The 20813-nt window shown below is 52.6% G+C and overlaps 2 protein-coding genes across 2 annotated transcripts in view; both read left to right on the top strand.

Moving 5' to 3' along the window:
* Positions 1-1955: 1955 nt before the first annotated feature.
* Positions 1956-14361, top strand: OAF (out at first homolog). Its single transcript, XM_059488450.1, has 4 exons — positions 1956-2185; positions 10343-10477; positions 11240-11420; positions 12881-14361. The coding sequence occupies exons 1-4, from the start codon at positions 1964-1966 to the stop codon at positions 13153-13155; spliced, it is 813 nt and encodes a 270-aa protein (XP_059344433.1). The 5' UTR covers positions 1956-1963; the 3' UTR covers positions 13156-14361.
* Positions 14362-18321: 3960 nt separating this feature from the next.
* The window catches only part of POU2F3 (POU class 2 homeobox 3), a 51463-nt gene continuing 48971 nt past the window's right edge, over positions 18322-20813 (top strand). Inside the window, 2 exon segments of the mRNA XM_059488364.1 lie at positions 18322-18392; positions 18394-18605. Of these exon segments, the coding sequence (XP_059344347.1) occupies positions 18322-18392; positions 18394-18605 (283 nt within the window).

The following is a 20813-nucleotide window of genomic DNA, read 5'->3' as shown; positions in this document are numbered from 1 at the left end:
TGCAATCTGCAGGAGCACTCCAGCATTCCTGGCAAGCTGCTGAGCCAAACTGATGATTTCCTCTGCTCTAGGAGCCACCAGGAGGAAAAGAACACCCTGTACTCCCACGCTGCAGCAGCACAGAGAGGGATGTTCCCGAATCACCTCTCACACCCTGGGATCCAGGGCTCAGATAAATCTGAATTTGCCACAGGGACGTGGATTCCAGATTTGGGATGAGGGAATGCTCTCTAAGGGTTTTTTGTGCCCACTGACCTCATGGCTCTTCCCTCCAGCCCCTGCTGGGATCCTCCTGGTTTTTTGCATAATCTCCTCTGAATAAATCCACTGTGTGAGTGGGGCCTTCTCCTTTTGCAGCTTTTGTCCTGAGGATCTTTCTGTGCCTTTCCTACCTTGTGGGCCCTCCCTCTCTTTTTGTACCCATTGCTTTCCTCCCTCCTTTCCACCTCTTAACTTTTCCTTCTCTTATTTTCAGCACTGCTATTGTCCTGAAAAACATTTCAAGGAGCCAATTTGGCTTGAGGGGAGCTGTGAAAATTTAGGGTTAAATCTTGTGTGAGGTCACACAAAAAGCACTATTTGGACAAGAGTGATCCCCCTGCCTGGAAGCGTGGCTTTAAATGGTTATTTCCATTTATTTCTGTGCTCCTCCTCACAAAGCTCTTTCTCCAAGGCCCTGATCCTGCTGCCACAGTGACCTTTGTGTTTGCAGAGAGACCTTTTGAAATCAAAGGGGCCCTTCAGCAGCATCTGCCCATCTGGAAATGATCACAGACCCGGGAAGGTGAAGGGCAGATTGGGGGTGTTTGGGGAGTGAGTGCAGGCTCTGAAGCCACACAGGTCACCCATTTCTGGGAGAGAGGGGCTCTGAAGTGTCCCAGTGACATCCTCAGGGACAGGGATGCCTCCAGTGTGGCTCACACCAGTCCTGTGGCACTGGGAGCCTGAGGAATCACATCGATATCGATTGACTTGCAGCAAGAACACATTCAGAAAACTCGGAGTGTATTTCACTGTGGCTGCCCCATCCCTAGAGGTGTTCAAGGCTGGAGCTCGGGATAATGGATCTGTGGGGTCAGGGCTGTGTTTGATGGATCCATGTGTTCATCCAGGGCTTTGGGTGATGGATCCATGTGTTCATCCAGGGCTGTGTTTGATGGATGCATGTGTTCATCCAGGGCTGTGTTTGATGGATCCATGTGTTCATCCAGGACTTTGAGTGATGGATCCATGTGCTCAGCCTGGCCTCTGGGTGATGGATCAGCACATTCAGGGCTGTTTGATGGATCCATGTGCTCATCCAGGTCTGTTTGATGGATCCACGTTCACAGCCAGGGCTCTGGGCTCTGGATCCATGTGCACATCCAGGGCTGTGTTTGATGGATCCATGTGCACAGCCTGGGATCTGGATCCATGTGCTCATCCACGGCCCTGGATCCACGTGCACATCCTGGCCTCTGTTTGATGGATCCATGTGCATCCAGGTCTGTGTTTGTTGGATCCATGTGCATCCAGGTCTGTTTGTGATGGATCCATGTGCACATCCATGGCTCTGGGTGATGGATCCATGTGCATCCAGGGCTGTGTTTGTTGGATCCATGTGCATCCAGGTCTGTTTGTGATGGATCCATGTGCACATCCAGGTCTGTTTGATGGCTCCATGCGCTCATCCCGGTCTCGGCCGCCTCTCGCCGCTCCCCCTCCGTGCCCGGCGCTGTTCCTTTAACGCCGGGGCGGGCGCTGCTCGGCGGGGCCGTCCCGGCTCCGGGGGGGAAGTGACGGGCGGGGGGCGAGGGCCGAGCCCGCTCGGCGAGGGAGGGAGGGACGGAGCGAGGGCCGCTGAATGAGCGCGGCGAGCGAGGCAGCGCCGCGGGGCCGGGGGCGCGGCGGGGCCGCCTTTCCCCGCCGCCTTCCGCGCTGCGGCCGCGCCCCCCGCCCGATGCGCTGAGCCCGGCCCGGGGGGATGCGCGGCCCGCGGCTGCCGGCGCTGCCCGCGCTGCTCTGGCTGGCGCTGGCCCCGCTGCCCGGCCCCGCTGCCCGCGCTGAGCTGCGGGTGCGGGTGCGGCTGCCCGGCGGGCAGGTGACGGAGGAGAGCCTGCAGGCCGACAGCGGCGCCGACTGCGTCAGCCTGGAGCTGAGGGCGGCCGACGGCGCCCTCGTCACGCTCACGGCGGATTTCAGACAGGTACGGGCTGGGGGACAGCGTCCCTGGGGGGTTCAGACTGGTGTGGAGCTGGGGAGAGCATCCCCGGGGGGTTCGGGCAGGGAGCGAAATGGGGAGAGCATCCCCGGGGGGTTCGGGCAGGGAGAGAGCCGGGGAGAGCATCCCCCGGGCGTTTGGGATAAGAACGGAGCTGGGAGAGCATTCCCAGGGGATTCGGGCAGGGAGAGAGGTGGGGAGAGCATCCTCGAGGGGTTCGGGAAGGGACAGAGCTGGGAGAGCATCCCCGGGGGGTTCAGACCGGTATGGAGCTGGGAAGAGGATCCCCAGGAGGTTCGGGCAGGGAGCGAAGTGGGGAGAGCATCCCCGGGGGGTTCGGGCAGGGAGAGAGCCGGGGAGAGCATCCCCGGGGTTGTCGGATAAGAGCAGGATTGGGAGAACATTCCCGGGGCGTTCAGACCGGTATGGATCGAGGAGATCATTCCCGGAGGGTTTCGGCAAGGACCGAGCTGGGTCCATCCCCGAGGGTTTCGGATAAGAGCATCCCCGGGTGCCGCGTGGTCCCGGCGGGGCCGGAGGACGGTGAAGGCTGCGGGATGGGAGCGCTGGCCCCTGGCGCTTTCTGTAGGGTCTGGTCAGGGCTTTTCGTGCACTCCGTGAGTGCTTCTTGTGGGATGAGCGCTGGGGATGGCGATCTTCGCGTCCTCCTTCCAGACCCGAGTCCATCCCTGCTCGGAAGCTGGAGAATCTTGACTGGGTGTCCGGGAGCCAGAACTGTTCCAGAGGCATGGAAGGACCCTGGGAATGCACAGGGAAAAGCCCATCCATTCTCTCGCACCGTCGAGGGCTTTGTTTGAGCTCTCCCGCACAGCTCCAGGAGAGTGAGCCAGGCTCGCTGTGCCCACCGCTGTCACACCTGTGCCCGGGGCTGCCTCCGTGCTGGAAACAGCTGGAATATCCCGGTGGGGACAGGCAGCAGCTCTGGTGCTCCTGCCTGAGTTGTGAGCAGCGCCGTTTGCACAATTCCTCACAGTTTTGCACAACTCCTCAGAGTTTTGCACAAATTCCTCAGAGTTTTGCCCAATTCCTCAGAGTTTTGCCCAATTCCTCAGAGTTTGGCGTGGCAGGCTCAGCTCAGCCAGGCAGGGAGCAGGGGCAGGGCTGGGGAGGTTTTGGGTTCCTGCTGTGGAGGTGTCCGTGCTTTGCTGTATCTCTGGGATATCTCTCTCCACGATGCCATGGGGTGCAGGTGATTCCTCAGGGGGGCTCCTGCTGCCTTTGGGGGCTCCTGTGGGACTGGCAGCTGTCAGTTCTGAGCTGAAGCCCCAAATCCCACACATCCCATGGGATGGAGATGCCAATCCTGGCTGGATGCAGAGAACTCCCACAGCCCAGGGAAGCACAGCTTGCTCAGGCTGCCATGGCTGTGTTATCTTCATTCCAACCCCCCATCCTGGCTCTTTGCTCAGGTGGACTTTGCTTTGCAGCAGGAGGAAGCCCAGAGCCATGAGATAGGAAGGTGCTGTGAACCTTGGAGCCTTTTTGCCAGGGATTGTTGTGGTGCCTCTTCCCTGTTCAATCCCAGTCTCCCTGATGTCCCTTTTCCTCCCTGAGGTGCCAGCAGAAGCCATGGCGATGTTGGAAGTGGTGGCGTGTTTCAAATGTGGCATATTTCAAATCCGGCATGTTTCAAATACTCCAGCACATGTGCAGGGAAGCAGTCCTGTGACTCCTATTAAAGAAAATATTAAATAATTGCAAGCCATGGGAGTTTAGGAAGGGCTCTGAATCCGTGGATTGCAAACTTGCACATTCCCAGGCCAGGGAAATCCAAACTCGCTGCAGATCCTCTAGGCAGAACCTGGGATGTGACCTGGTGGTTTTATTCAGCATTTCTCACTTGCTTCAGCTCCTCGTGAGAGCTCAGGGCTCACCCACTAACCCAACTGAGTGTGTGTTACATCTTCTCTCCCTCCCATCCTTATTAGAGCTGAGTTTATTCTGGGTTGGGGCTCTCTGGAGGTGTTTTGGGTCCATAAATTAAATCCTGAGCTCTGCAGCCCCTGCTGAAGTGATGGTCCCTGGAGGGCTTTGCAAGCATCCCATTTGCAGAAATACATTACTGATCCTCAGTTTTAGGGCTGAATTTATTCTGGATTGGGGTTTTCTGGAGGTGTTTTGGGTCCATAAATTAAATCCACAGCTCCTGCTGGTAGTGAATGTCCCTGGAGGGCTTTGCAAGCATCCCATTTGCAGAAATACATTCCTGATCCTCAATTTTAGGGCTGAATTTATTCTGGATTGGGGTTTTCTGGAGGCGTTTTGGGTCCATGGGTTAAATCCTGAGCCCCTGCTGGAAGTGATGGTCCCTGGAGGGCTTTGCAAGCATCCCACTTGCAGAAATGCATTCCCGATCCTCGCTTTTGGGGCAGCTGGGGCCTGACTCTGTCTGCTCCGTGGATTTGCTGGAAAATAGCTGGGAAAAGCCAGGGGAACATAAAGGAGCAGGAGGTGCTTTGTGGTGAGGTGAGTAATGTGTGAGCAAGCCTGGCCGGGCATCCCCCCCCGCCTGACCTGCTGCAGCTGCACCCAGACAGTTCCCAGTTCTGCCCAAATTACCCAAATTACACAATTTCTGCCTGCTCTGGAGGTCGTGGGGCTCTGAGCGTTCCCAGCAGCAGCTGGGGTTGTTGTCTGCTGCCCTTGAGCCTGATGATGTGGCCAGGATGCTGGGGTTTTTCCACAAATGAGTTTTCCATTCCTCTGGCTTAAACTGCAGGGGGTTTGTCCAAAGTCAGGGGTTTATTAGCTATTTTTTTTTTATTATTTTTTTTTTTTTCTCTCTGCTGCTGGCAATTTGTGGTTGCCAGACCAGGGGCTGGAGAAGAAAGGAGCTAAATGAGATCATTGTTCATTGCTTTGGTGGGACTTGAGCAATGCCTGGGGCTTTCTTTTCTGGGATTTTCTTTTCTCTTCCATCCCTGCCTGCCCTCCAGAGCTGGAGCTGTGTCCTCAGAGCACACCAGGTTATTTTCTCCTTGGTGCAGCACAAACTGGGCAGTGCAAGCTCAAACTGGGACTGATTTTCTGAGCAGAACAGGGGTGACCTTTTCTTTTCTTGCAGTTTGAAAGAAGGGAATGAAAACACTTCTTTTAACGTGGTCGGGCATAGGGTTATGTATTGCGAAAAATCAAATTTTGTGTTGTAAAAAATCAAATTTCGTATTGCAAAAAATCAAATTTCATATTGCAAAAAATCAAATTTTGTATGAAAAAAAATAATGACGGGGCTCAGCAACCTTGACTGCTGTGTCTGATCGGAGTGGAGTGAGGTTGCCAGTTGTTAAACATGGCCTGGGAACAAAGTGGGTGGGTTTATTTCAAGGTCAGCACAAAGATAGGGAGAAGTTTCTCTTCCCTTCCCATTGCTGGAAAAGTTGGGCTTGGAAACACAAGCGGGGAAGCCTGGGGAGTGCTTTAACCCTTGCACTGCCAGTGCTTCCCCTGTGGATACAGCTGCTGTGTGATGGTTTTGGGGTGCTGGTGTCAGAATTTCCTCATGCCAGCGGGGACACGTGTTGGGTGACAAATCACCAGGTGGCACAGAAGGCATCTGAGCTCAGATTTTATCTGTGTGGTTTGGAAAGCGGCTTCTTCTCTGAACTGATACCAAAAGTGGGAAATGAGGGACATTCAGCAGCCTTTGGGAGGGGTCATTAAAATACCCTGGTGTTTTTTACTCTGTAGAATTGTGTTTGTTGCTCAGAAAATTTGCTTTTTATTCCCCCTCTCCCAGCACATCCTTGATTTGCCTTTTCAGATACCCGAATATAAAAGGCAGCACACCCAAATTCTCCATCCCAGCCACTTCCAGGCACAGAGGGGTTAAAATCCATAATCCCCACCCATTCAGGGTAGCTCAGCTGGCTGGACCCCGGGCGTGGATGCAGCACCGAGTTCCCTGTGCTGTGCAAACTCCGGGAATTCTGCATCCCTGGGTGCTGACAGCAGTGCAGAATCGGCCCCAGCAGTGCTGGTGTCACCCCCTGTCCCCCAGCAGCGCATTCTCCTTTTTTTCCTGTGCCACTGCAAAGACAAAACTGGGTCCCCACAGCAGCCCCCATGTCCTTAGGGGAGAGAAATTTGGCAGGAGGGCTGCAGGATTTATTGAAGTGATTTATTTCCCTGGGAATGGTTGCTGGGCTGGGAGCTGGACCACACAGGATTGTGAATCCCTGCTGGAAAAAAAAACCCGGGCTTGCAGGGGGGGCTGAGCTGCTCGCACCCCACAGATGGATGGGAGGGAAGGAGCTGGAGGAGTTCCCTGCTCCTCCTGGGGAGTGCCGTGGGCAGGGACAGGCAGCACTGGGGTTTCTGTGCTGAAATAATGGGATTTTGGGAGTGGGAGCACTGATATCCCTGCTGAAATAATGGGATTTTGGAGTGGGAGCACTGATATCCCTGCTGAAATAATGGGATTTTGGGAGTGGGAGCACTGATTTCTGTGCTGAAATAATGGGATTTTTGGAGTGGGAGCACTGGTTTCTGTGCTGAAATAGTGGGATTTTGGGAGGGGAAGCACTGATTTCCCTGCTGAAATAATGGGATTTTGGGAGTGGGAGCACTGATTTCTGTGCTGAAACAATGGGATTTTGGGAGTGGGAGCACTGATATCCCTGTTGTAACGGGGATTTTGGGAGCACTGGTTTCCCTGCTGTAACAATGGGATTTTGGAATGGGAGCACTGATTTCCCTGCTGTAACAATGGGATTTTGGAGCACTGATTTCCCTGGGATATCTCTCACTGATTTCCCTGCTGTAACAATGGGATTTTGGAGCACTGATTTCCCTGGGACATCTCTCACTGATTTCCCTGCTGTAACAGCAGGATTTTGGAGCACTGATTTCCCTCCTGCCTTGACGAGCTGCTGTGGCCTTGCTGCAGGGCTGGCTGTCCCCAAACCCCATTTTTGTCCCCCAAACCCCAAGCCCAGCTGTCACTGCCCCACTCAGGGCTGAGGATTCCCCACCCTGAGTTATCTGGAGAGTCCCTGCTCTGCTGGGACTTGTTCCCTGCTGGGAAATTCTGCAGGAACCTGGAGTTCAGGGTGCTTTTTGCTGCCTTGGCTGGGTACCCACCTTGGCACTGATTCACTGCTCTTCCTGCTGGGAAAAGGAGGGGAAGGTGCTCTCCAAGCTTTGGGGAAAGCTTTGGTGGCTCTTTGTTACAGACAAGTAGAAATAATATTTTATATTTAATTTTTTTAATCTTATTTTTTTCATTTTATATTTTAATATATATATTATGTAGTTATATTATATATACATATATTAATATAAATATATTTTTTATATTTACATATTTATATATTCATTTTATAATTTAATAGATTTTATAAATATATTTATTTAGATTTACTTTATACATATTTTATATTTACATATTTAGTTTATAAATACTTAATAAATATATTTATATTTATATTTATATTTATATTTATATTTATATTTATATTTATATTTATATTTATATTTATATTTATATTTATATTTATATTTATATTTATATTTATATTTATATTTATAAAATATTGTTTCGACCCTGCTATTCTAGCTAAGCTAGCTTTAGCTTATAAGTTCCTTATAAGTTCCCATAAGGAAAAATCATAAGAATAAAGGCAGTTAACGACCTATTCTAGTAAGAAAAATAAGTTTACACCTGCATAAACAATAAATCTGTCCCATGAGAATCAGCGGAGAAAATATGTAAACTAACCAAACTAACTCTTTAAAATATATACTATATAAACTTTTAAATAGATAAACTTTACAGAGAAAATAGCAATATCAATATAAACAGATAAAGTAATATATAAATATAACTATACACATTATTATATATTATATATTATATAGATTATATATTAGTATAAATAATTAATTATGTATTTATATAAATATATAAATATATTTATATATTCAAATATATAATATATAATAACTTCAAATATATAATATATAAACTTTATAACTTTAAAATATAGAAGCTAACTAACTCTCTATAACCAAATATAGAGATTTGACAGACATACAGCCTGGCCATTTACTGACCAACACACACAAATAAATAAGTGTATTGTTAGCCAGTTAAGTCTTACACATTCCTTCTGATATTTCCCATAAATATGAGCTTTGTGACCAAAGAAGGGGCTTTTGTGCATGAAGAAACTGAGTCCTGTCTGCTTATTCAAGCTCTTTTCCCTCTGGAATCTTTTTGAAGCAGCCTGGTTTGGTTCTTGCTCCACCTGGGGCTGCAGGGAGAGACCAAAGCCAGGGAGGGATTTGGGACAAGACAGGGAAAAGAAGAAATTGGTTTTGTTTAGGACAGAGTGGTCACTGCAAGGTCCAGCTAAAGGTGGGATTTCCCCCCTTAGAATGCTGCAGGAGCCAGAAAATATATCCTTGGAAATATATCCTTGGAAATATATCCTTGGAAATATATCCTTGGAAATATATCCTGGAAAATATATCCTTGAAAAAGCAGCTTTTTTAAGCTGTTTCAATGCTGGCAACTCAGCCTGTCCCAGTGCATCACCCTTGGTGCCACCTCTGGGAGTTTGGGCACAGGGAGTTGAGAATTCTTCATCTGCATCAGCCCTGAGGAGGAAAGAGCTGCCTGGCTGAAGGCTAATTCTTAAATGGATGGATCAGGAGGATTAATCAGCTGCTCAGCACGTTCTCATTTTACAAAAATCGCCTCCAACCTGGGAAGTGCTTCACTGTTTTTAATCTCCTGCCTGTGGAGGTTTTTCAGCCTGAATGCAAAGCGTGGCTCTCCCTGCTTGCTTTTCCCAGCCTGTTCAAAGGGAATTGGAATTAAACCCTCAGCTGAGGAATATGCCAGAGTCAGCTGCTGGTTTTAGTCCACTCATCCATGGGCCCTGCATGCTGGGGGAGCTCCCAGCTGGACCAGATGTGGATGGGGAATGTGGTTTGTTCCAGTGACTCAGGGGGACACCTCCCCATTAAATCTCTCAGAAAAAAAAGTAAAAAATTCCACAGCAATTTCACAAGAATTTTTGGAATCTCTTTCTTCTCAGTGCCGTTGTGCAGTCAAGAATTGCAGCAGCAAGATGATTCCTCCCATCCTGGGGTGTAAAAATGCTGTTCTTGCAGCTGTCCAGATGTGCACTGAATGGCATTCCCGCTGTTCTTCTGGGCATGGGAGAGAAGGCAGGAAATAAACAGGGGTCTCAGTGAGCAGGAAAAGAGAAATGCTCCCTCATGGGGTAGAGGGAGGCTGGAAAAGATAAATGCTTCTTTCTGGGGCTGGAAAAGAGAAGTGTTCCTTTCTGGGGCAGAGGATCAGCTGGAAAAGGCAAATGCTTCATTTTGGGGCAGAGGGAGGATGGAAAAGGGGAAATGCTTCCTTTTGGGGCCGAGGGAGGCTGGAAAAGGGAAAATGCTTCCTTTTGGGGCCGAGGGAGGCTGGAAAAGGGAAAATGCTTCCTTTTGGGGCAGAGGGAGGCTGGAAAAGGGGAAATGCTTCCTTTTGGGGCAGAGGGAGGCTGGCAGAGGCCAGGGCAGTGAGGCATCCAGCAGGAGCAGCTCAGGAGGAGAGGGGTCTGATCTCTGGTTCTGCTCTCCAGCCCTGCCCAGCTCTCTGTGCAGGGGTTTGGCTGCAGGAGGTGCCAAAGGCAGGGGTTGATTTCCCTGTCCCATCCCTTGGATTAGGATGCGATGGCACCAAGGGGTGGCAGATGCCCACAGAGGGCACTGATGCCCCTAAATAGGGAGGGATTGATCCCTGCAAAGCAATCAGGGTTTGGTGCCAGGGCAGCACACAGGGTCCTGCTGTTGGCCAAGGAATTCTGCAGCTCTACATGAAGTAACTGTGACTGATTTCCAAGTTGGTTCTGGAAAGGACTGCAATCCATGTCATCTAAAGTGACAAAATTAGTGACCTGGACAGAAAAGGAAGTCAGCTGCAGCTGATCATGGCTCCTTCTGCCTTTAATAATTCCATTTTTATTTCTGTTCCACACACTCAGGGATGAGTAACTTTTTCTCCACTTGTCAAGGAGCAAGTGAGGGGAGGCAGCAGAGGAAATCTGGAGCTGCTTACTCAGTAAGGCATGAAGATGATGGCTCTCACTGTTGTTATTTCTCTCTCTGTGTCAGGAGGTGAAGATTTTCCGTGCCTTAATCCTGGGGGAGCTGGAGAGGGGCCAGAGCCAGTTCCAGGCCCTGTGCTTTGTGACCCGGCTGCACCGCAACGAGATCATCCCCAGCGAGTCCATGGCCAAGCTGCGCCAGGTACCGGCTCCCTCCTCCCCTCCAGCCAGGAATCCTCAGCGTTTTCCTGCCTGGATGCCCTCCCCAGGCTGTTCCCTGGCTGCTCAGCCCTTCAACCCACCCCTGACCACCCCTCCTGATTGAGGGGTTTGGTATTAAACTGAGTTTGTCAGTGGTATTGAGCCAGATTTAGTTGAGCCTCATTGGTGTCGTGGTTTAGTTGAGCCTAATTTGTGTTGGGGTGTGAAAATCCCTTTCCCAATGAAGCGAGGACTGATCTGGGACCATTCCTGGAGAAACCACCACAGGCAAGGGTGAAACATCGTGGTTTCAGTACCAACAGGTTATAGGATCTGTTCTCATATCTGTAAGGAATGAGGTGCGCCCAGGATTGAAGTTGTGATGATTTCCTCTGCAGAAAAACCCCCAGACAGTGAGGCCTGGAGCACCTCAGCAAGCACCTGCTTGAGGGGTTTGGTATTAAACTGAGTTTATCAATGGTATTGATCCAGATTTAGTGGAGCCTAATTTGTGTCAGGGATGTGAAAATCCCTGCCCCAACGAAGCCAGGACTGATCTGGGACCTTTATCAGGACAAAACCTGGAGAAACTATGACAGGCAAGGGTAAAACATCGTGGTTTCAGTACCAACAGGTTATTTTACTCACCCAGGTAGGGTGCAGGTGCACATCTGTTCTCACATCTGGTGGTGTTACCACATCACATTGTGCTCTAAGGGATGAGATGCGCCCAGGGTTGAAGTTGTGCTGATTTCCTCGGCAGAAAAACCCGCGGACAGTGAGGCAGGCAGAGGAGGTGCGAGGCCTGGAGCACCTCAGCATGGACGTGGCCGTGAACTTCAGCAAGGCAGCCCAGCTGAGCTCCCACATCCACAACGTCTGCGCGGAGGCCAGGGAGGCCATTTACACCCGGGAGGAAGATGTCAAGTTCTGGCTGGAGAAAGGTGATTTCCCTGGAGCTGCTGCTGTCAGTGGGCTGGCACGGTGCCCTGCTGGCTCCTGCCAGGTTCCTGGGGATCAGCACTGATTGTTTTGGCTCTGAGGCACGTGTGTCACCCTGCCTGTGTGTGAGCAGATCTCGCTCCTCCTGCTGGCGCTCCCTGAGTGAACCTAATTTGGGATTTTAAAAGTAACCTTTTCACCTCCTCCACAAACCCAGAGGAGAGAGGGTTTTGTGTCTTTTGGCTTATTGTCCCCAGGGTTGTTTGTTCTTCTGTGGTTCCTATTCAGATTTAAGTCCCTGGAGATTCTCTGTCCAACCTGCTCCTTGACTTGGGGACTGTGCAGACGTACCAGAGCTGCCTTTGGTGGCTGTCTCCTATGGCTCAATCTCATAGCAGCACCCTGAGGGATCCCTGTTCACCCTGAGGGCTGCCTGTTCACCCTGAGGGGTGTCTGTTCACCCTGAGGGATCGCTCTTCACCCTGAGGGATCTCTGTTCACCCTGAGGGATCGCTGTTCACTCTGAGGGATTTCTGTTCACCTTGAGGGATGCCTGTTCACCCTGAGGGATTGCTGTTCACTCTGAGGGATCTCTGTTCACCCTGAGGGATCGCTGTTCACCCTGAGGGGTGTCTGTTCACCCTGAGGAATCGCTGTTCACTCTGAGGGATTTCTGTTCACCCTGAGGGATGCCTGTTCGAGGTGCTGCTGGACCTTGGTTTCCTTGGGGCCTTTTGCTCTCCCATGGCTCCCACTCAGATTTAAATCCCAGCAACTCCTGGAAACATTTTCCAACCTCCTCCTCAGCCTTGGGGCTGTGTGGGGATGGCTTTGGTGCCTCTTCCCTCCATCCTGAGTGCTGTGCATGCTTGCTCTTACAGGAGTGGACAGTTCCATGTTTGAGGTGCTGCCACAGGGCTTGAACCTGCCAGACCTTGGTTTCCTTGGGGTTTTTAATTTCTCCCGTGGTTCTCATTCAGATTTAAGTCCCGATAACCTCTGGAAACATTGTCCGCCCTCCTCCTCAGGCTGTGCGGGGATGACTTTGGTGGCTGTTCTCTCCACCCTGATCCCGTCTGTGTTTTCCCCTACAGGAATGGATGGCTCCATGTTCGAGGTGCCACAGGGCTCAGACCTTGCTTTCCTTGGGGTCTTTTGCTCTCCCGTGGTTCCCATTCAGATTTAAATCCCAGCAACTCCCGGAAACATTTTCCAACCTCCTCCTCACCCTGGGAGCCGTGTTGGGATGGCTTTGGTAGCTCTGTCCTTTGGTGTCCCTCAGACCTGTCGGACTTTGCTTTTCTTGGAGTTTTTTATTTTTCTTGTGGTTCCCATTCAGATTTTAGTCCCAACAGCTTCTGAAAACACTCTGTCCAACCTCCTCCTCAGTGTGGGAGCCATGTGGGCTTGACTTTGGTGTCCATTCCCTCCACCCTGATCCCGTGTGTGTTTGCCCCCACAGGAATGGACGGCTCCATGTTCGAGGTTCTGCCCCGGGGCTCAGACCTGCCGGAGCTGCAGCGCTGCCGGCAGTGCCCCGAGCGCTGGAGGCCCTGCATGTGCAGCTACTCGCTCAGCATCGAGTGGTACCCCTGCATGCTCAAGTACTGCAAGAGCCGCGACGCCGCGGGCAGGCTCAGCTCCTACAAGTGCGGCATCCGCAGCTGCCAGAAGGGCTACACCTTCCACTTCTACGTGCCTCAAAAGCAGCTCTGCCTCTGGGATGAGGAAACTTAGAGCCAGGCCGGGCCTGCCAGGGGTGGTTTGTCTGCCCCAGCGAGGAGCTGGCTGCTCTGGAGAAGGGATGATGTTCACAGCGGTGCCTTGTGCTCTGTGCCTTTCCTCGTGGCCTGTCCTGGCCTCCCTCCCCACGGGGCCCTGCCCTCGCTGGGTGGGGATGCTCTGGCTCCCTGGAGCAGGAGATGCAGGTTTTGGGGTGAAGCACAGGGAAATGGGGTGCTGCCCTGCTCTGCAGCTCACAGGGGCACTTCCCAGCCTCCAGCTGAGCAGGCAGGGCGAGGATTTGCTGACCTGACATCTCTGCTGCTGAAGAGCCGCCTTTGCTGCCTTCGCCACCTCCCGGTGACACATCCACGGGGAAACAGCTGATTTGTGGGACCACAGCCCCTGAACAAGGAGGCTTTGAAGCCCACCCAAAGCAAGAGCCTGCCTTTAGCTTTTCCTAGTGCCTGACTGGTTATATCCCCCTGTGGATGGAAGAGACACCGGGGGGAATAACCCAGCATCTCATGCCCCTGAAGGGCTGGTAATTAGGGCTTTAATTAATCCCTCTCTAGACTAGTGAAGGCCCAACTTTTTGTGTTGGCCTTGTGACTGTTCCACTAAGAAAGAAACATCTAGAGACTCGTGACTGCCACCATAACCCTGTGATGGAAAGGGAGAGGAGGATCCCAGGTGGGTTCTGAAGCAGACAGGATTCTACATCCGCGTCCAGTTTTCTGTCCTGCTCTGCCAGCTATTCACAAGAAGCTCTTAAATAACTGTACTGCTTTGCTGTGCCTTGGTTTCCCCCATATGTTAAACAAGGGTGACACTGAAGTTGTCCTTGGCCCTGGAATGTTCCAGAAGGGACCAGACAAAGCACTGGAAGTGCTGCTTGGGTCTGTGTCCTCTTCTACTAAATTAGGACAAGCACAGAGGGGAGAGAAGCTCTTGGGCTCTTGAGGAGCCCCTGTGCCTCCTGGTGAAAAGCCTTCACAATGTGCCTTTTTGCCTAAAATACGGGAATTTTTTGCAAAAGAAGAAGAAAAATAATTTGGTTACAATTATTTTTGTATCGATCACTTAAGGGGGTGGGGGGAGAAGGGAAAGGTATTTTAATATTGGAACATGAAGTAAAACACACTTGAAATAAATTTTTTTTTTTTAAAAAGACAAATTATTTATCATTTGTAAGGTAAAATAAACTGATTTTTTAAAGCATCCTTGGCCTAGAAGTCTCTCTGTGCATGACACTCTGTGTGTGAATTCAGGTTTGTTCCTTTAGGGGTAAATCTCAAGCCTGCACCTGGTGAAGAACCATGGACTGGGGGAGAACATGCAGGAATTTTGGGCTCAGTGGTGAATACAGAAAATATTCCTGGTGAATAGAGAAAATATTCCTGGTGAATAGAGAAAATATTAATTATGATTATAGAAAATATTCCTGGTGAATGGAGAAAATATTCCTGACGTAAACAGAAAATATTCCTGGTGAATAGAGAAGATATTCCTGGTGAATAGAGAAAATATTCCGGGTGAATGGAGAAAATTTTCCTGGTGAATTGAGAAAATATTCCTGATGTATACAGAAAATATTCCTGGTGAATACAGAAAATATTCCTGGTGAATAGAGAAAATATTCCTGGTGAATTTTTCCAGGAAAATTTAAATTTAAAATAGATAAAATTTAAATTTAACATAGCTCCAGCTGAAGAGGGCGGCGCTCTGGGGCCAGCCCGGAGCTGCTGGAGGGAGAAATGAAATGTGGAGCTCTGCTTCCCTCTAGTGTGGGGAATGCAGGGATGGCACCAGCAATTCCAGCTTTTCTCCGCTTCACCCACCAACATTTCACCCTTTTCGGGGGCAGGGGGAGCAGGGGATTGTTCTGTGTCTCTGTGGGGTTTTATTTCCCGGGAATTACACCCAGCTCTGGGGCGGGCTGTGAGCAGAGTGGGGATGGATTCCAGGCACTGCTGTCCCTTCCCACGTGTCGGGGGTATCGGGACGGACGCGGGCTCGCTCTGGGAGCATCGGGGCCCATCTCCAGGAGCCTCCTTGGGTTTTAGTTTGGAATTCCGAGGCTCCGGAGCGGCCGTAGCCGGTGCGGTTCCCCGGCCTCCAGCAGTGGGTGCTGGCGGAGCGCGGCTGCGCTCCCGGGATGTCGGGACAGGGATGCTCGTGGTCCCTGCAGGATCGCAGGATGTCCCCAGCCCTCCCAAAAATAATAATTAAAAAAATAAATAAATAAAATAGGGGACTTTTGTAGCGTCTCGCTGCAGTTTGTGCTTCCAAGGCCCTATCCCATAAATCGGGTGCTGCCTGCAGAGCTCATCTCCCTCCAGAGACACCTGGAGCAGCAGGAGAGGAAAAACACTGTGTTGCAGTGAGAGGGGAGTGGACAGCATGGTGAGCACACGGAAAAGAAAGGGCAGCGCGTTTGGTGGTGTCTGGGAGTGATTTTAGCAATGATCAGAGTAAAACCAATCCTGTATTGCTTGATAATTTCATTTCCACAGCAGAAAGAAGTGGTGATGCTGTGATCCATCCCCTGATTCCCATAAGGAGGATGCGTTCGCTCAAAGCTCAGGGCACTCAAGAGGACAGGCTTGGGGAGAAAACCACCTATATATTCAAATTTTCCCGCTGAGCACAAAATAACAGCCAGAAAAAGCAATTCCCAGCCGTGTCTGGGGCCAGGAGAGGGCACTGGTGCCCTGCCCGTGGCCGGGACAGCGTCCCTGCCCAAAGGATGCCCGGGATTCCTGCCCGGCTGGAGATGCCACCGGCAGAACCCTCCCGGTGGGCTCAGGAGAACGGGAAAAGCGCCAGGAAGAGCAGGGAGAGATGAGAAACTCCTGCTCGGTGAACAAAAGCCGCTCTGATGTGGGGGAAGCAGAGCTCCCGTGGTCTCCAGCCTCTCGAGCTGGCCGGGAGCCACCGGCAAATAAATTCCTGTTTGACGCAGTGAAGACACCCGATCGCGTCAGGCTTTCGGGACGGGGAAAACCCAGAGAAAAACGCACGAGAAGAGGGCGGCAGTGCCCGGGAACGCCGCAGGGCTCGGTGGCTGCAGCGGTGGCATCAGTCCAGCAGCTGCCCGTGCCAAGCTGGTGCCACCTCGCTGCTTCCTGGAGGCTGAAATCCCATCCCTGCCCTGGAAAGAAATGCCAGGGCGAGCCGGGAACCCCCGGTTTTCCTCCAGATTTTCCTCGTTAGGGTTTCACTGAGCTCCCCGCCCTGTCCCGGGGATGTCCTCGCTGCCCATGCCGCGGGGCCGGGCTGCAGGTGAGGCTGGAGATCCTGCCCGCCCACCCATCCCCTGGGAGAAACCTGAATTTCCAGGGAGGGAGGGAGAGCGGCGTGTGGGAAAGCCGAGAGCCCTGGAACGCGAATTACCCAGCCAGGGAGAGATGAATGTGCGATAGCTCGTACCTGGCAGCTACTAATTGAGCGTTAACGCTTTCAGCAGCTCGGCGCTGTCACACCGGTGTCCCCAGGGCTGCCCGGGTCACCAGGGTGGCACATGGCAGGGACAGGGAGCAGCTCGGTCCCTGTCACAGCCCAGGCTCTGGCCTCTGGCTCTTTCTGCAGAAGAAGCCATTGCGGGGGGGATTTTTAGGGGATTTTTTCTTGCCTGGCTTCCCTGGAAGCTGGTAAATACAGCTCAGAGCAGCAAGGATGAGGAGGAAGAGGCTGGCTGCCACTTCTGTCCTCTCCTTAGGGGACAGAGATGGAGCACATGTCAGGAGAGCAGGCTCTCCATGTGCCAGCCTTTATCTCTATTATTTATTATTTAACCAGGCTCTTTATCTCCAGCCAGCACGGGTTTCTTTGATGCTTTTCACTTTCCTTTTCGTGCTGTTTCACTCAGCATCGAGGCCCAGCCCAGCCTGAGAGGACACAACACCACAGAATGACCCCAAACCTCTGTTCCTTCACTCCCACACCTTTCCTGGGGGTGATGCCCACCCAGAGGTGCTTAGGGCCAGTCCAACCCAGCCTGAGAGGACACATGGCCACGGGATTGTCAACCCAAGGAGCTGGGGGTGTTTAGCCTGGAGAAGAGAAGGCTCAGAGCTGACTTTATTGCTCTCTACACCTTCCTGAAGGGAAGCTGCAGACAGGTGGGGTTGGTCTCTGACAGAACCAGAGGACACAGGCTCAAGCTATGGCAGGGAAGGGACAGGTTGGATATTAGGGAAAAAAAAAAAAATCACTGAAAGAATAATAATAAAGCACTGGAATGCTCTTCCCAGGGAGGTGGTGGAATCACCATCTCTGGATGTGTTTAAAAAAGGACTGGACATGGCACTTGGTGCCGTGGTCTGGTTGAGGTGTGAGGGCACAGGTTGGGCTTGATGATCTTGGAGGTCTCTTCCAAACTCATCATTCTGGGATTCGGTGAAATCTCTGTTCCTTCCCTTGCCCACCTTCCCTGGGGGTGCTGCCCACTCAGAGGAGCTCAGGGCAGATCCAGCCCAGCCTGAGAGCACATAATGACCCCAAATCTCTGTCCCTTCCCTTGCCCACCTTCCCTTGGGGCAATGCCCACCCAGAGGAGCTCAGGGCAGATCCAGCCCAGCCTGAGAGCACATAATGCCATAAAATGACCCCAAAGCTCTGTTCCTTCACTCACACACCTTCCCTGGGGGTGATGCCCACCCAGAGGAGCTCAGGGCCGGTCCAGCCCAGCCTGAGAGGACACAACAACACAGAGTGACCCCAAACCTCTGTTCCTTCTCTCACCCACCAGCCCTCGGGGCAATGCCCACCTGGAGAGGCTTGGGGCTAATCCAACCCAACCTGGGAAGACACAACACCACAGAGTGACCCCAAATCTCTGTCCCTTCACTTGCCCACCTTCCCCTGGGGCAATGCCCACCCAGAGGTGCTTAGGGCTAATCCAACCCAGCCTGAGAAGACACAACAGCACAGAACGACCCCAAATCTCTGTTCCTTCACTTGCCCACCTTCCCCTGGTGGCACCCGGAGCAGCTCAGTGCCCAAAGGGGGCTCGGGCGGGGCTTTGGGGCAGGTGCTGCGGGTGCTTCCCGAGCTGTGTCGAGGGCGGAGCGCTGCTCTTTCCTTCCTGCCCTCCTTCCCACCCCACCCCGCAGCCTGGCAGCGCTGCAGGGACTCATCCATTCCCCCAGTTACTAATATGCAAATGGCAGCGTTTGCATGGGCCTGACGCCAGGCTGCTGGGTGTCAGGGCACCCGAGGGAGCCGGAGGTGGGGCGAGGCGTGGCAGCGCCGCATGCTCACCTGGCCCTGCATGGCAACAGGCAATGGAGCTCTAGGTGCCTTGGGCTGCGGACCCACGGCCGCTTCCAGAGGCAGCGGGTGGCAGAGGAGGGAGGGCAAACTGGCAGCCCCTGGCAACCTGGGGCTGACGGCAGCAGGCTGGGCACACCGCGGATTTCCCCCCGCCGGCAGGATGGTGAACCTGGAGTCCGTGCACGCAGGTAAAGGGCACGGAGCGCAGCGCGGGGCAGCGGGGCCGTGGGCTCGGGCAGGAAATGGGGTTTGATCCCGCTGCCGTGACCTTTCCTCGTTCTTTTCCCTCCTCTGTTCTCCCGCTGGTGAGGTTCCCACATTCCTGCCGGGGGATGGATGGATGGATGCTGCCCGGATCTGTTTAGGGGGCTGCCAAGCCGTGCCCACAACGTGGGAGCAGCGCTGGCGCAGAGTGCTGGAAAATGAGACTTTTCGGGTGCCTGGAAAATGAGAATTTAGTGCCCGACCCGTGCCTCCTGTCATTGGGAGGAGGGAGAAGGGATAAACCCGCGGAGGGATGCGGCAAAGCTGGAGGGAGGTGTGCGGGAGAGAGAGATGGGACACGCGCTGAAAGGAGAAAAGTTCGTGACAAAGGAGGGAGAAATGAATGAGGAGGGCGCTGAGGGAGGCTGGGTTGGGTCGGGAATGAATGAGCAGCGAGGCTCAGGAGCTGCTTCCGGAGGGATGGGTGAGCCCCTCACACCCCCCCCGAGCAGCCCCTGCCCTGCAGCGAGCTGGGAGCCGCAGCGACCCCTGCCCGACCCCCGGGGCTGTGCCGAGCCCGCTCACCCTGCCCGAGCTCCGTCCCCGCGCACAGAGCTGGGGGTGATGCTGGAGCTGAGCAGCCAGACCCCGAGAGAGCTCCTGTACCCCAACGATAATTTGGGGTACAGGAGCCACGTTGGTGACTTTTGTCCTGGGCTTTGTGCAGCACAAAACTCTGCAGGGAGGGAGGATGCATCCATCCCTGGGTACCCCTGTGGGAGTGCTGCTCTTTGGGGGATGCCTGGGGGTTTGCAGCCCCTCCACGAGCCCTGTCTGCCCCTGGGCTCACACACAGGCCTGCAGGGCAGCTGCAGCAATGTCCCACCTCTGCCAGGCTCAAAGGTGGCCAAAGCCTTTGCTCCACAGCCCCAACCCCTGCAGGGCTCTGGGGTGGCTCTGTGGGCAGCCTGAGTGGGCTGGGGAGCCCTGGACACCAGGAGAGGCTGCCAAGGAGGGAATTGGCTCAGGGTGTGAGCCCGGCTGGCCGGAGAACTGCTCTGGGTGTGCTGGGGTTGGTGTCTCTGGGGGACACATGCCCCACAGGCTCCAACCCACCCAGCCAGCCAGCCAGCCGTCCACCCAGCCATCAAATTCAGATGGACAACCCCTCATCTCTTCCCTTTTAATGGGAATTTTAACTGTTTCCACACTCGTTTGGGGAGGGCAAAAAGAAAAGGTAAAAAAAAGACCCACCCACCCATCCACCCATCCACCTATCCAGCCATTCAATTCAGCTTTTCCCTTTTAATGGGAATTTTAACTGTTTCCACACTCGTTTGGGGAGGGCAAAAAGAAAAGGTAAAAAAATGACCCACCCACCCATCCACCCATCCAGGCATCAAATTCAGATGGACACCCCCTCAGCTTTTCCCTTTCTATGGGAATTTTAACAGCTTCCAGACTCGTTTGGGGGGGGGGCAAAAAGAAAAGGTAAAAAATGATCCATCCATCCATCCATCCATCCATCCATCCATCCATCCATCCATCCATCCAATTCAGATGGACACCCCCTCAGTTTTTCCCTTTTAATGGGAATTTTAACTGCTTCCAGACTCGTTGAGGGGGGCAAAAAGGAAAGGTAAAAAAATGACCCATCCAGCCCTCCAGGTGACTCTTTCCTCACGGGGACATTCCCCGGCTGGACCCTGTGCCCTCTCTCAGGGCAGGGTTTGGAGCTGGGGCTGTGCTCCCACTGCCCCTGATCATCCCCCTGTGCTGACAGAAAAGCTGGAGCTTCCAGGAGTCCTTTGGAGCCCAAGCACAATGGGAGGGGATTTTTCCACCCCTCCACAAAAGCCGTTCAGTTTTGGGGTCCCTGAGCAGCTTTGAGGCCCCTCTGAAACAGAGCTGAGCTCAGCTTTAACCTCACTTTCTATCTTGGAGGGTTTTTTTTCCAGCTTTAATGATTTTAGGAGAAGACTTGAGTGGCTTTGAGGCCCCTCTGTAACAGAGCTGAGCTCAGCTTTAACCCCAGTTTTTATCTCGGAAGTTTTCTCCAACTTTAATGACTTTAGGAGAAGACTTGAGCAGCTTTGAGGCCCCTCTGTAACCTTTGTGCAGGCCTGAGCTCAGCTCTAACCCCAGTTTTTATCTTGGAGGCTTTTTCTCCAACTTTAATGATTTTCAGAGAA

The sequence above is a fragment of the Ammospiza nelsoni genome, chromosome 24 (genome assembly GCF_027579445.1).
Source record: "Ammospiza nelsoni isolate bAmmNel1 chromosome 24, bAmmNel1.pri, whole genome shotgun sequence".
NCBI lineage: Eukaryota > Metazoa > Chordata > Aves > Passeriformes > Passerellidae > Ammospiza > Ammospiza nelsoni.
This window is presented reverse-complemented; position numbering and strand designations above follow the sequence as displayed.